This window comes from Bufo bufo, chromosome 1 (assembly GCF_905171765.1).
Source record: "Bufo bufo chromosome 1, aBufBuf1.1, whole genome shotgun sequence".
Classification (NCBI taxonomy): Eukaryota; Metazoa; Chordata; class Amphibia; order Anura; family Bufonidae; genus Bufo; species Bufo bufo.
Window position 1 is genome coordinate 11,921,288 of NC_053389.1, and position 15,972 is coordinate 11,937,259.

Sequence of the window (15,972 nt, forward strand, 5' to 3'; positions counted from 1 at the left end):
GTCATCATTCATACTGGTCGCTATCCATAGTCATCATTCATACTGGTCTCTGTCTTTAGTCATCATTCATACTGGTCCCATCCATAGTCATCATTCATACTGGTCGCTATCCATAGTCATCATTCATACTGGTCCCATCCATAGTCATCATTCATACTGGTCCCTGTCTATAGTCATCATTCATACTGGTCGCTATCCATAGTCATCATTCATACTGGTCCCATCCATAGTCATCATTCATACTGGTCCCATCTATAGTCATCATTCATACTGGTCGCTATCCATAGTCATCATTCATACTGGTCCCATCCATAGTCATCATTCATACTGGTCGCTATCCATAGTCATCATTCATACTGGTCCCATCCATAGTCATCATACATACTGGTCCCTGTCTATAGTCATCATTCATACTGGTCCCTGTCTATAGTCATCATTCATACTGGTCCTAATCCATAGTCATCATTCATACTGGTCCCATCCATAGTCATCATTCATACTGGTCCCATCCATAGTCATCATTCATACTGGTCGCTATCCATAGTCATCATTCATACTGGTCCCATCCATAGTCATCATACATACTGGTCGCTATCCATAGTCATCATTCATACTGGTCCCATCTATAGTCATCATTCATACTGGTCCCATCCATAGTCATCATTCATACTGGTCGCTATCCATAGTCATCATTCATACTGGTCCCATCCATAGTCATCATACATACTGGTCGCTATCCATAGTCATCATTCATACTGGTCCCATCCATAGTCCTCATTCATACTGGTCCCTGTCTATAGTCATCATTCATACTGGTCGCTGTCCATAGCTGGAGTATTAGTTCTAGGAGACTGAATACAGAGAGAGCACAGACCCTCCAGATGTCCCTCCTTGTGGTGCATGTCTCCAGTGTTCCCCCATATACCGCCATACTGTCCTCAGGATATGATGGGTTGTGGGATTTCGTCCATCCGGCTCTTCCCGCGGTGCTGCGGTACGACACGACACCCGGCTCCTCAGAACCTCACCTGTGACATATTTTTTCCTCACAGGTTAAGGGTCTCAGGGACAGAGGGATGTGCTGACAAGACGAGCGGCCGATAAGACCCCCCCCTACCTGGACGCCATGGAGGAGCCTGGAGGAAAATATAAAGAAGAGACGTATATCAAGATGGCATCATGAAGGACAAGAGGTGACACTGACAGTGACCTGTATTGACATGAGGGAGCGGTCATCAATGGCCCAGACAGGGTTAGATCAGCAGACACTAAGGGCCGTATTAGGGTCCATTCACACCTCCATGAATGTGGCCGCATCAGTTCCGCAAATTGCGGAACCGGTGCGGACCCATTCCTTCTCTATGGGGCAGGAATGGATGCGGACAGCACACTGTGTGCTGTCCGCATTTCCGGAGCGCCCCCCCGATCTTCCGGTCCATGTCTCCATTAGACCCTTAGGCTGGGTTCACACTTGAGCGTTTTACAGCGCGTTCAAACGCGCTGTAAAACGCTCAACACATGAAAACCAATGCTTCCCTATGGCCCTGGTTCTCACTTGAGCGTTTTACAGCGCGTTTGAACGCGCTGAAAAACGCCCTACGCTCAAACAAGTTCTTGAGCTTCTTTGGGGCGTTTTACAGCGCGTTTGTGGCCATAGGACATTGCAGTCAATCACACAAACGCTCGTCAAACGCGCGTTTACTATTGCAAAAAACGCGCGTCAAAAACGCGCGTCAAAAACGCGCGTTAAACGCGCATATCAAAGACGCTCAGGTCTGAACCCAGCCTTAGACTGGCAGATGAGGCTGACGATCGTCTGGAAGGAAACAATCACCTGCTCGTCAGTGCAATTACATGCAGCGGTCTCCTCCACAGTATGGGGAGCAGTGATCACTAATGCCATCACTCATCTCCATACAGAAGCCTTCCTTCCTGACAATTGTCTGATCTCCTCCACAGTATGGGGAGCAGTGATCACTAACGCCATCACTCATCTCCATACAGAAGCCTTCCTTCCTGACAATTGTCTGATCTCCTCCACAGTATGGGGAGCAGTGATCACTAACGCCATCACTCATCTCCATACAGAAGCCTTCCTTCCTGACAATTGTCTGCTCGTCAGTGGAGGAGACACAATTACATGCAGCGATCTCCTCCACAGTATGGGGAGCAGTGATCACTAATGCCATCGCTCATCTCCATACAGAAGCCTTCCTTCCTGACAATCGCCTGCTCGTCAGTGGAGGAGACACAATTACATGCAGCGATCTCCTCCACAGTATGGGGAGCAGTGATCACTAATGCCATCGCTCATCTCCATACAGAAGCCTTCCTTCCTGACAATTGTCTGCTCGTCAGTGGAGGAGACACAATTACATGCAGCGATCTCCTCCACAGTATGGGGAGCAGTGATCACTAATGCCATCGCTCATCTCCATACAGAAGCCTTCCTTCCTGACAATCGCCTGCTCGTCAGTGGAGGAGACACAATTACATGCAGCGATCTCCTCCACAGTACAGGGAGCAGTGATCACTAACGCCATCACCCATCCCCATACAGAATCATTATTTGCCAGCAGCAGAGCACGATTAGACGGCACAATCTGCTGCTGGCAAACAATGATTTTTCTGACTGCATAGAAGATGCGATCACCCAATGACCGAGCCGTCAGTGCACTTTTACACCGGCAGATCATTGCTAACGAGTGTTCCTACAAGCGCTTGTTAGCGATGATGTGCCCGACCCTCGCCCAGTCTAATACCGTTAGGGCGCTTCATACACCTTCACTCTGCATTATTTAGACAAAATAGTAAGCCTGGAGGCCGGTCATAGCTGCTTTCAGCACAGTGAGAGCGCCATTAGCGCCCCCTGTATGAAGAACTCCGACATGGTGGCACATATCATGGGTCAGAGAAGGACGGTCTATAGGAATCCGGAGGTTTGTGTACGAGGATAATTGATATTCCATCTCTTCTCCTAAATACTTGCAGTAATAATTCTGGAGCATATATTCTTAGAACTCTGCATTGTGTTCCTCTGTTATTCCTCCTGGAAATGTATAAATAGACAAGTGGGTGCTACAGTCCCTTTGCCAAAAGGTTGGGTTCCCGGACAGTTTGTCCCTGTCAGCACTGATTGAGCAATGCGACAGTGTGTAGGGACACATGGCCCCAACTGGTAACACCCGGTTCCAGGAGGGATAACAGAGGAACGGCACAATCCACAGCTCTAAGAAAAGGCTGCTGGCCCTGCTGTGTTTCTTACCGAGGCAACCACCCTCCTGAATTGGAAAACTCCTATATAATTTAGTTATAATGTGACTTTTCCACTCACCATTGGGTAGCAGTGAGGAGTTTGTCACAACTAGTGGGGTGTTTTTTGTGATTTATAGTTATGGTAAATGACACATTCAGCTCTGTTATATGTGTATGTAATATACCGCTGGACATGAAATCACAAGGAAGATGTTTAGCTCAGGCTCAGAAGATAAGTGCAAGATACATGAGTCCCCGTGTAGTCCACCAAACACTGACAAACTCAGCCCTGCTATATCTGTTAGTTTCCACAAACTGTTTCATATGAGGCCTAAACAGATTTCCCTGCAGGACCAGAAAAAACAAAGACCAATAAGATAGATAATAGATAATAGATAGATAATAGATAGATAATAGATAGATAATAGATAGATAGATAATAGATAATAGATAGATAATAGATAGATAATAGATGGATAATAGATAGATAATAGATAGATAATAGATAGATAATAGATAGATAATAGATAGATAATAGATAGATAGATAGATAATAGATAGATAATAGATAATAGATAGATAATAGATAGATAATAGATAATAGATAGATAATAGATAGATAATAGATAGATAATAGATAATAGATAGATAATAGATAATAGATAGATAGATAATAGATAATAGATAGATAATAGATAGATAGATAATAGATAGATAATAGATAGAGAGATAATAGATAATAGATAGATAATAGATAATGGATAGATAATAGATAGATAGATAATAGATAATAGATAATAGATAGATAATAGATAGATGATAGATAATAGATAATAGATAATAGATTATAGATAATAGATAGATAATAGATAATAGATAGATAATAGATAGATAATAGATAATAGATAGATAATAGATAATAGATAGATAATAGATAATAGATAGATGATAGATAGATAATAGATAATAGATAGATAATAGATAGATGATAGATAATAGATAGATAATAGATAATAGATAGATAATAGATAGATAATAGATAGATAGATAATAGATAGATAGATAATAGATAGATAATAGATAATAGATAGATAATAGATAGATAATAGATAATAGATAGATAATAGATAGATGATAGATAATAGATAGATAATAGATAATAGATAGATAATAGATAGATAATAGATAATAGATAATAGATAAGATAGATAATAGATAGATAATAGATAATAGATAGATAATAGATAGATAATAGATAATAGATAGATAGATAATAGATAGATAATAGATAGATAATAGATAGATAATAGATAGATAGATAATAGATAGATAATAGATAGATAATAGATAGATAGATAATAGATAGATAGATAATAGATAGATAGATAGATAGATAATAGATAATAGATAGATAGATAGATAATAGATAATAGATAGATAATAGATAGATAATAGATAGATAATAGATAGATAATAGATAGATAGATAATAGATAGATAATAGATAGATAATAGATAGATAATAGATAGATAATAGATAATAGATAGATAATAAATAGATAATAGATAATAGATAGATAATAGATAGATAATAGATAGATAATAGATAGATAATAGATAATAGATAGATAGATAATAGATAGATAATAGATAATAGATAATAGATAGATAATAGATAATAGATAGATAGATAATAGATAGATAATAGATAATAGATAATAGATAGATAATAAATAGATAATAGATAGATAATAGATAGATAATAGATAGATAATAGATAGATAGATAATAGATAATAGATAGATAATAGATAGATAATAGATAGATAATAGATAATAGATAGATAATAGATAGATAATAGATAGATAATAGATAATAGATAGATAATAGATAATAGATAGATAATAGATAGATAATAGATAGATAATAGATAATAGATAGATAATAGATAGATAATAGATAGATAATAGATAGATAGATAATAAATAATAGATAATAGATAATAGATAGATAATAGATAGATAATAGATAATAGATAGATAATAGATAGATAATAGATAGATAATAGATAATAGATAGATAATAGATAGATAATAGATAGATAATAGATAATAGATAGATAATAGATAATAGATAGATAATAGATAGATAATAGATAGATAATAGATAATAGATAGATAATAGATAGATAATAGATAGATAATAGATAGATAGATAATAAATAATAGATAATAGATAATAGATAGATAATAGATAGATAATAGATAGATAGATAGATAATAGATAATAGATAGATAATAAATAATAGATAATAGATAATAGATAATAGATAGATAATAGATAATAGATTATAGACAGACATACAGATAACAGACAGATGGATGTTAGGTCAGGAGGTCAGTAGATGTATCTAGAAGGTTTGGTGCACTACATGGATGTATAGAACGTTTATGGCCTCGGGGTATTAGAATTGTTGGAACGACTTCGGACTATAAATTCAGTTGCGGCACAGACGACGCGGTTGCAGACCATTGCGCCCCAGACAACAATGGAGCGGACATCTTGTCTATTGTCTGGCGCAGGACTGTGGCGTTTGAGCTGCGGGGACACCGGACTCAGACAGACGTCCTCTTACCTCTCGCATCTATTCTCCACACTCCTCCTTTTTCCAAAATTTTCACAAAGAAGCGAATCCTCCGGAGTCTTGGACTAAGACACAGGATGAAATGCGTTAAGGATAATCCAGGGTTATAGGAAGAAACTGTTGAGAAATTACAGGTTAAAATGGTTTCTAAAAACAAGCCCCTGCCCCTGCTGCCCCTGCTCCTCCGTCTGATGTAGCAGAGCTGCCCGGGCGGAGGACTCACGCTCTGCATTATCCAGGAGTAGCCGTTTAGCCGCAGAACAAGTGTCATAAAATGGCACTTAACGGACGGTAGAAGCCGCGACGCCTCGCTAATGTGTGTCCTGGTTTTGCCCGCTCTGTGTTAGCAGTTTAGGGAGTGGTTGCAGGAAGCGCAGGCTATAATTGGATGGCCTGGTGCCATGATACTTCACCTATGATGTTCCTGGGCATGAGGAGGCACAAGCCTCGGGCGACCAGGTCTGTTAATGGACACCAGACGTCCCTGCAGTCAGCGAGCCCCCTCATGCCTGTATCGTCCTCTGCGCCTGGCACATGAGGGGCACAGACAGCAGTCTGCTGCGGGCAATCACTGGCTGACTACAAGAATGCAACTGGTAAATTCACCTAAACCCCCGACACCTCGTCCGACACCTGTCCGTGAGGCGACAGACTGGCACCTGCACAGGGAGAGATGGGCGGCGTAGCAGGGCACATGCAGACAGCGTAACAGGCGCTTAGAGACTGGCGAGAAATCGCCCAGACAGACCGAGACAATGCGCAAAATGGCGACTGGACCGCCGCAGAATATTAATCAGCGACTGACCCAAAACTGAGATGCAGATTTAGACGGCGAACCCCTCTCAGCCTGCCCTCTCCACAGAAAGCGAAACCCAGCAGAGAACAGAAGACGGCACCGCGCAGGCAGACTGAGCCCTACGGACGGGCGTCACACCTAAATGAGCAGGCGGGGGGCAACAAAAGAGCATAAAAGCATCAAATCTCTGCAAACAGCACATGCAACACCGGCAGGAAAAGCTGCCAAAACCCCGTCCAGGAGAGATGCCGAGCCTGCACCTGACCTCTCCCCGCCGCTGTCTGTCTCCATCCTCAGTCTGAGAGCGTCATGAGCCAGTCTCTGCCGCCCCCTCCTCCTCCTCTGCCCTCACATACACTCTCACCCCTCTGCATGCAAAACCTGACAAGCGCCACGGGCGCATCGCCTGCTGCGTACAGCTAATCCGTGCCGCCTGTAACAGGTAGCTGTGCCCACGGTACCACGGCAGGCCTCTGGGGCACCTGTCTGCTCGTCAGTGCATGCCTCCATCCCCTTCAGTGGCTGCGGGTTTCCCTTTGTGTCTGTGCATTCCTCTGTACCTTGCTCTGTCATACACCTGCCGCTGCTCTTTGTTTGCTCTCTGTCTGCCACCTCTTGCCATGCTGACTTGCCACTGCGCTGCCGCCTCGCTCCTTCTCGACTCCATATTTTTAGGGATTTTTGCTTTTCCCCCTTTACACCTGTCTCTGCATTCCAACCCTGATGGATTTTTTTCCCGCCCCATAATTTGCTGCGTCCCCCCTTCCAGCGCCCCCGTGGCTTTGCTCCTGCTGCCGGTTGAATGGCATTGTGCGGCGCTGGTCTCCCCCCGGTACCTGTTAGCCGTCTTCATTTCCTTGTCTGACCATTCTCTCTCTCTTCTTCCTCTCTGCTCTCTTTCACCATTCTCCCCCCTCCTTTTGCCGTCGCTCTCGCTCCATTCTCCGCTCGCTCCATCCCTCCCCTCCCTCCCCGGCGCTCTCTCCGCCTCCTGGGCTGCCTTTCATTTCCAGACAGGCAGAAAGCGCAATGCGGTTCTAGTCAGGATGGGGGGGATTTATTAAACTTGTCTGGCTCAAGACACAGAGGGAGGGTCTGTCTCCATGTGTGGGGTGATGGGGCCGAGGAGACTCTCATAGAAACAGGGGGGGGGGGGCAGAGTAGTAAAGGTGGGTAGAGATCCCCAATCGTTTGGGTCTTCGGTATATCTAAATAGATTAACTCTTTGCTGTCAGGTGACGGTGGCGCATTGCAGACCGCGCTCGGTTCAGGAGTTAATGCTTTGTACAGCACGTCGTGTGAACTAATGCTAGAGCCGATGCCGCCATCTATCGCCACCTGTATGGGTATTGTGTCTGCACATGTCGGCTGTGTGAGCTGCCAGCCGTGCGCCCAGTTTGTCCGTGCCGCCCTCCCCTATGGGATATTTAATTGTAGCTGCAAATAAAAAGCACCAAATGTGCTTTCGAAGGTAAGAACGTGCGCCGCGCGGTCATGCGTCCGAGCGGCCATAAATCTTATATTTTTTTTCCGTCCTCTTTCCCATCTTCAGTCAGGACAGAGACGTGTTGGCTTATTTTTGCAGCTCTGAGATTGCGTCTGTCAATTCCGATGAAGAAATAAATTGACCGCACGTATTTGCGCTCGTGAACTACACCATGGGATTGGAGGCCGATGACGTAAACCCCCCCAGTAGCGTAATTTGGGGGTTCCTCATATGGTACACATAATGATATGGTAGGGTGCGGGGCAAAAAAAAAGGAAACCGGCTGGCGTGATCTTCCTTCTGGTCGGCATCCCATTAAATTTGATTACTAAGTAATGTCCTAGGAAACCCTGCCTGTGCAGAACTACAATAACCAGCATACTAACACTGTGGAGCCTATGTCCGTGCGCATTATACCATGCAAAGTTATGATGGCACCCGGTATTTCATTCAATGCCAGTCTGTCTATGGAAGTGATGAATCCAGCAGTCTGCAGACTTACAATGCAGCTTCCTCCAGGGGGCGCTGTTAGCTTATCCACTTGCAAGGTGCAGCAGAGGTCGCTAGGTTGGGTAGCATCCCCGTGCAGTGCTGCTGTGGGAACAGCAGGTGACGCTGCGACACTGAAGAGACCATTCTCGGGGCTGCGTACAGACTGAAAAAGCACGCAGCCGCCCACTGCATGGCAATACAGACACAAAAGACAAAAAAAAGAACCTGCAGCCTTTGACTCTGCAAACCAGATACCGCCAGACGTAGCCACCGATCAGAGAAATCAGAGATACTGGAGAAAACGCAGGGCAGAATACGTAATATCGCACTCCTCACACGTGGATTCAGCATTCTGATCCCATATTTGTTCACTCAACATAATGTGAATTTTTTAGATTTCTAGACAATACACCCTGGTGGTTGTGGTGGTTTTCGAAATCACTGCCATTGTCCATTCAAGCTGTCAGCAGCCACAGGACTGTGGTCGGAGTCTGCTGCCCGCTCCGTTGCATGGCTTGCTGACAAATTCATATGGCAATGGCAGAAGATTGGAAATGTTCCGCGACCCCTTCGCGGTTGGATTCCAATATTGGGGGTTTGTTGGGTAAACAAGTGCCTAATGCGCCCTGTGGGGATCACTCAAGATGGGCCAACATCTGGGTGAAGTATTGGATGGCACATGGGTCACACATTGTTGGCATCCTCTGCCTCGAGTCCTCCTTCCGTACTTGCCTGTAGAGTCCCATATCCGAGCGATTGATTGAGTTGCGATGTCATGGTGAAGCCCCAGGGAAAGATAGGAGGCTGTACAGTTATCTCCTGTGGTGTTATCCTCAACTATACAACCTACTACCTCATCCTGGAGATCACTGAGCAGATGTCCCCTATAGGCCGCTCGATTAGGTGTTCATGGGTCCCTACTGAGAGGAGCACGATAAAAAAGAGAACATAGAAATCCACAGAGGAGAAGAACGAGCATTCAACATACTCTATACCAGCCAGAACTTACCAAGGACGCACCGGAGTAATCCATGGTAATCCAAACTACCCTTGAGCAACAGCCTGAATGTCTACAAAGAACATGGGGACATCACTCGCTGCAGTAGCCAAGCCGACACAGACCCGCACACTCGAGCTTGTGAGAGGGGCACAGCACAAGTTCGGATCTACGGGTTTATGGCAACTGGCAGAAGGTCTACACTACATTAAACTCAATGTATGTTTTTGAGATACATCAACAGTCAAGAAAACTTGGGCCTTCTACGTCCGTGTGTTAAAAAAATAAATAAATATATATATAGGTAGAAATGTTCTGTGGTCTGTTTAAGTCATTTGCAGGATATAATGAAATGGGACACATTGATTCAGGATTGGCACCAAACCATGGCAGATCTTAGAGTGAAGAACATCTACTGCATTGTATCGAGGAGCATGATATCAACACGTGGACAAAAAGTAGTAATCTGAACCGAAGGAGATATCAGAGTAACTACCCGGCACTGCTTTAATGTCCACCTTACCTTGTTGGTGGCTTCCCATCACCCCTAAGTGTCCTCGCCCCATGCACAGTCGAGAAGTAACGGCCATCTTACATGCTGCTTGCTGTGGGCGGATGTACTGGGCCCCGTGCCATGACACTGAAGGCGGTGTTGCATTTTTCGTGGCCTCTCTTTCCTTCCTCCCCCTCCCCGCGGACAGTCTCCGTCGCAACTAAAAGGAACAAAGGAGAGAAATGAACACATAAATGCAGGTTGCACGTTGGCGCAGACTGGTAGATTTGCTTGGCAGCCACTGGCCTCCAGGGAAGGATTCCCTTCCTGCTTTACGCCTCTGCTTGCCGGGTGTCTGTCCGCTCTACGTGTTTGGAGCAGGATCTACTAAACCTTCGCTGTGCTCTGTCTACCTTCCTGCTTGTTGTCATGCCTCGTCTTTCTAGTTACATTTCACCCGTTTTGACTTTTGTCCCATTACCTACCGACGACTTTTTATTTTTTCTCCATCGTCAAAATAACAGTTAACAGAGCCGTCCTGGTCTCGAGGCTACGGTCTTACCGTTTTTTCCCCATCCTTCCATGGTCACTTTGCCGATTCTTTGTTAATTATCGATCCCTGGCTCCATTCCTCTCCCGCCCTGATTCTCTCCATTCATTACGCTCCTCCTTTACTGTCTCCTTCCTCCACTCCACCCAGATGTCTCACAGCTCATTCCTACACTTCCTCTCTTCTCGCCCATGCCTCCCTAGACTTTTCTTCACTGCATTCTCTTGAGTGCTCGTGTCCCTTTCCCCACCCGTCTCACTTTTACCTCCCTCCCTGCTCCCACCCATCTTTCTCTCATCCAAATTTACCCTCTATTTTATTTTATGGATTCCCCACCTCTGCACAATACAAACTTTTTTTCCGGAATCAGCATTGAGATGCCAACGACTTGAGTGACCCTTGCGTTTTTTTGCCATTCTATGTAACAATTAAGTACCACGTCTTCAAATATCCTTTTTATATCTCTATGGTATCCTAAATTGCCAAAAATTATATTAAGACGAGAAGACAAGACCGTAACGTTGCCTGTGAAAGCCAACAGCGTTCTGCCGTCTGTTCTGGTAACGTACATGTTAAAATATGAGGCATTCTCCAACCAGGGAGCCTGTGCCAGACGTCTCAGCATGTGCGAGTCACAGCAGAGCCCAACAGCATTTGCAAGGCTGAAGATCAAATGAATGTAATGAAGGGAAAGAAATCGGATTATTATTTATGTATCCCACACAGAATTTACTGGAGGACGCTTTCCGGTTTGCTTTCTAGCTTATAGTCTCAGTGTATCTCCAGCCTCCAGTTATACTTATCGCAAATAGATACTGATCTTCGTGGACCCTTTGGGGTCATTTATTAAACACAAAATAGGCTTATATTTCTTTGCGCCGCAATCTGCGACTTCTCACCGCTCACGCCAGGTCTAAAAAAGTGGGCAAGGGTGGGTGAGTAAGGGAACTGGCCGGCCCTTCTCATTTACCATTTTCTACGCCTGGTAGCTGTATTAGATTTAGAAGCGGAGGCCGGCGACTCTTCATAACTCCAGCGGATCCACCGCCAGGTATAGGGGTATGCCAGTCTTAATAAATGTGCCCCTTTGTTCCTAAACATTGGTGGTGGTGGTGCAACCTGAAGGACCCCCCCCCCCCCCAATATGATAAACATTGACATATGAAAAGAATTATGAGCATGGAAAATCCCTGTAAGTGTCACATTTTGTAATAAATTACCACCATTTCCGGAAATTTCCTTTCGACTCTAATATCTGACAATACGCTCGATACAACATGCTGGCATAACCCTTGACAACTTGCAGTTCTCATCACAACCACCGGGTGGCCACACATAGACACGTACAGCATAAACAACTCCTGACAGAGTATCCAGAATTAGTGTATTTTCTCAATGCTGTTCTTCAGGCCACTAATCTTGGGATATGGTGATCCAGGAGGAACGGTAAGGAAGCTCAGACCTGTAGAAATGCTACCTTTCATTGTAGAATTGGACTGGCGTGGGGAACCCTTGGTATGTCTAGGAACACTGAACCTAAAAGACGTCATTTAGGACTGCCGACACTTAGCAGATGGTCTCTGACACCACCAGAGCATCTCCATGTCGTGTGAGATCTGCAGCAGAGCAGGTTTTAGTGTAATATCAGTAACGCTCAGCCCATTATTACTTGTGGGTGCACCAGCTCTACGAGTCAATGCCGGATTTGCCAGATAGCGTCTGGACCTGTAAGGACATGTCCTAGTCCATAATGTACTTGTACCCGGTTTCAGTCTGTCTTTGTAATATTTTTCCCTCTCAGGACATGTGCATGCATGCTGCTAAGGCTTCCATCCATTTCAGGAGGATGCGGGTGAATTACTGGCTAATGTTCAGAACCTGTACACATTGGTGAATTCCTGACATTTCACATGATCTCAGTCTTGTGCTAAATGCACTGTGTAGGGAGCAAAGAAAATAGGTGTGGATGGAATAGCAAGCCGGGCAGGCAGGGCACGGCACCAATGTTTTTGCATCTATTGTAATATATCTGAGTGTTTGACAAGAAGCAGCACTCAGTGTCAGGTAGCTGCTGCAAAAGCCATAAAGAATTTTTAAACACAAGAGGAAGGAAGTACATCCAACAAGCCGTCATATTTTACTATGGTGTGAGTTATTGAGATGAGGAACTATGATCAAACCTAAAGCTTATTTGTCACGCTCCAAATAATCAAAGCTTAAAGGTCCCTTAAATGTCTGCACTATCGTTGGTTGCATTGGCTGAAATATCTGGGCATTACTGGCCTTGTTAAATTACTGCACAAAATGGTTTATTCTGGGGCCCTCGAAGTGGAGGAGAGCACGCTGCGCATGCTCAGTTTGGTCGCCATTCATTGCTATAGGATTTGCTAAAATAGCAGTGAATGGAGGGTGGGGAGCACGTGCGCGGCTGCTGTCTGTTCACGTTGGGGGTCCTGGTGGAACCCACATCTATCTGACATTGATGGCATATCCTAGCGATCCAGATGTGACTACCCCTTTAAGCTGTAGTGTATTTCACCATCTTGTGGTAGAGCACCGCAGGGACACGGGTAAATCCAGATGTACCTGGCGCAATGGGTTCACCTTTCCTTTACAGTTTTACAAATCTCGCCCAGTTGTGCCCACTCAGTGCCAGAGCAGGGGCCACATGTGCCCCCGCTGCTGTAAGTATATCCTGCCCAAAATAACTTTTTTGAAACTTAAAAAAAAAAAAATTCCGGAGAATAAACAACATTCAAGAAAACTTTTTTTTTATTGTTTCTTGCGTAAAGTGTGCGGTGGTCTAGAGCGACATAAAAGAGGGGAAGCCGAGTTTAATAGGGTGTAAAGTTCCAGGTTGTGAACTGCGAAGGGTCTGGGCGGTAACGGTTATTAAAAACACATGTTACTGGGAGTGTTCGGCTTTCTAGTTATTTCCACTACAATCTATAGCCTGTAGTTTGTCAGGAAGCTCTCTGCCTGTAGTTTATCTGGAAGCTCTCTGCCTGTAGTTTGTCAGGAAGCTCTCTGCCTGTAGTTTGTCAGGAAGTTCTCTGCCTGTAGTTTGTCAGGAAGTTCTCTGCCTGTAGTTTGTCAGGAAGCTCTCTGCCTGTAGTTTGTCAGGAAGCTCTCTGCCTGTAGTTTATCTGGAAGCTCTCTGCCTGTAGTTTATCTGGAAGCTCTCTGCCTGTAGTTTATCATGAAGCTCTCTGCCTGTAGTTTATCGGGAAGCTCTCTGCCTGTAGTTTATCGGGAAGCTCTCTGCCTGTAGTTTATCAGGAAGCTCTCTGCCTGTAGTTTATCGGGAAGCTCTCTGCCTGTAGTTTGTCAGGAAGTTCTCTGCCTGTAGTTTGTCAGGAAGCTCTCTGCCTGTAGTTTATCAGGAAGCTCTCTGCCTGTAGTTTATCAGGAAGTTCTCTGCCTGTAGTTTATCATGAAGCTCTCTGCCTGTAGTTTGTCAGGAAGCTCTCTGCCTGTAGTTTGTCAGGAAACTCTCTGCCTGTAGTTTATCAGGAAGCTCTCTGCCTGTAGTTTATCAGGAAGCTCTCTGCCTGTAGTTTGTCAGGAAGCTCTCTGCCTGTAGTTTATCAGGAAACTCTCTGCCTGTAGTTTATTAGGAAGCTCTCTGCCTGTAGTTTGTCAGGAAGCTCTCTGCCTGTAGCTTGTCAGGAAGCTCTCTGCCTATAGTTTATCTGGAAGCTCTCTGCCTGTAGTTTATCAGGAAGCTCTCTGCCGGTAGTTTGTCAGGATGCTCTGCCTGTAGTTTATCATGAAGCTCTCTGCCTGTAGTTTATCGGGAAGCTCTCTGCCTGTAGTTTATCGGGAAGCTCTCTGCCTGTAGTTTATCAGGAAACTCTCTGCCTGTAGTTTATCAGGAAGCTCTCTGCCTGTAGTTTGTCAGGAAGCTCTCTGCCTGTAGTTTATCGGGAAGCTCTCTGCCTGTAGCTTGTCAGGAAGCTCTCTGCCTATAGTTTATCTGGAAGCTCTCTGCCTGTAGTTTGTCAGGAAGCTCTCTGCCTGTAGTTTATCGGGAAGCTCTCTGCCTATAGTTTGTCAGGAAGTTCTCTGCCTGTAGTTTATCAGGAAGCTCTCTGCCTGTAGTTTATCAGGAAGCTCTCTGCCTGTAGTTTATCAGGAAGCTCTCTGCCTGTAGTTTATCAGGAAGCTCTCTGCCTGTAGTTTGTCAGGAAGCTCTCTGCCTGTAGTTTATCAGGAAGCTCTCTGCCTGTAGTTTATCAGGAAGCTCTCTGCCTGTAGTTTATCAGGAAGCTCTCTGCCTGTAGTTTATCAGGAAGCTCTCTGCCTGTAGTTTATCAGGAAGCTCTCTGCCTGTAGTTTATCAGGAAGCTCTCTGCCTGTAGTTTATCAGGAAGCTCTCTGCCTGTAGTTTGTCAGGAAGCTCTCTGCCTGTAGTTTATCAGGAAGCTTTCTGTCTGTAGTTTGTCAGGAAGCTCTCTGCCTGTAGTTTGTCAGGAAGCTCTCTGCCTGTAGTTTATCAGGAAGCTCTCTGCCTGTAGTTTATCAGGAAGCTCTCTGCCTGTAGTTTATCAGGAAGCTCTCTGCCGGTAGTTTGTCAGGAAGCTCTCTGCCTGTAGTTTATCAGGAAGCTCTCTGCCTGTAGTTTGTCAGGAAGCTCTCTGCCTGTAGTTTATCAGGAAGCTCTCTGCCTGTAGTTTATCAGGAAGCTCTCTGCCTGTAGTTTATCAGGAAGCTCTCTGCCTGTAGTTTGTCAGGAAGCTTTCTGCCTGTAGTTTATCAGGAAGCTCTCTGCCTGTAGTTTATCAGGAAGCTCTCTGCCTGTAGTTTGTCAGGAAGCTCTCTGCCGGTAGTTTGTCAGGAAGCTCTCTGCCTGTAGTTTATCAGGAAGCTCTCTGCCTGTAGTTTATCAGGAAGCTCTCTGCCTGTAGTTTGTCAGGAAGCTCTCTGCCTGTAGTTTATCAGGAAGCTCTCTGCCTGTAGTTTGTCAGGAAGCTCTCTGCCTGTAGTTTATCAGGAAGCTTTCTGCCTGTAGTTTGTCAGGAAGCTCTCTGCCTGTAGTTTATCAGGAAGCTCTGCCTGTAGTTTATCAGGAAGCTCTCTGCCTGTAGTTTATCAGGAAGCTCTCTGCCGGTAGTTTATCAGGAAGCTCTCTGCCTGTAGTTTGTCAGGAAGCTCTCTGCTTGTAGTTTGTCAGGAAGCTCTCTGCCTGTAGTTTGTCAGGAAGCTTTCTGCCTGTAGTTTATCGGGAAGCTCTCTGCCTGTAGTTTATCAGGAAGCTCTG

General features: G+C 44.7%; 1 protein-coding gene across 9 annotated transcripts in view; it reads right to left on the reverse strand.

Annotated features, from left to right (window-relative positions):
- Positions 1-15,972, reverse strand: part of LOC120991600 (protein BTG3-like) — a 171,130-nt gene that overhangs the window by 25,469 nt on the left and 129,689 nt on the right. For 7 of the 9 annotated variants that reach the window (XM_040420430.1, XM_040420410.1, XM_040420427.1 and 4 more), the window contains 2 exons: positions 10,193-10,382; positions 5,890-5,963 (listed from right to left, as the gene is read on the reverse strand). Coding sequence is in view for 1 of the 9 variants with exons in the window: in XM_040420401.1 (XP_040276335.1) it covers positions 875-921 (47 nt within the window). In the remaining 8 variants the exon portion in view is untranslated. Of the gene's footprint in view, positions 1-874; positions 1,100-5,889; positions 5,964-10,192; positions 10,383-15,972 lie in introns of those variants that run through there. The other 2 variants (XM_040420450.1, XM_040420401.1) reach the window with 2 other exon arrangements.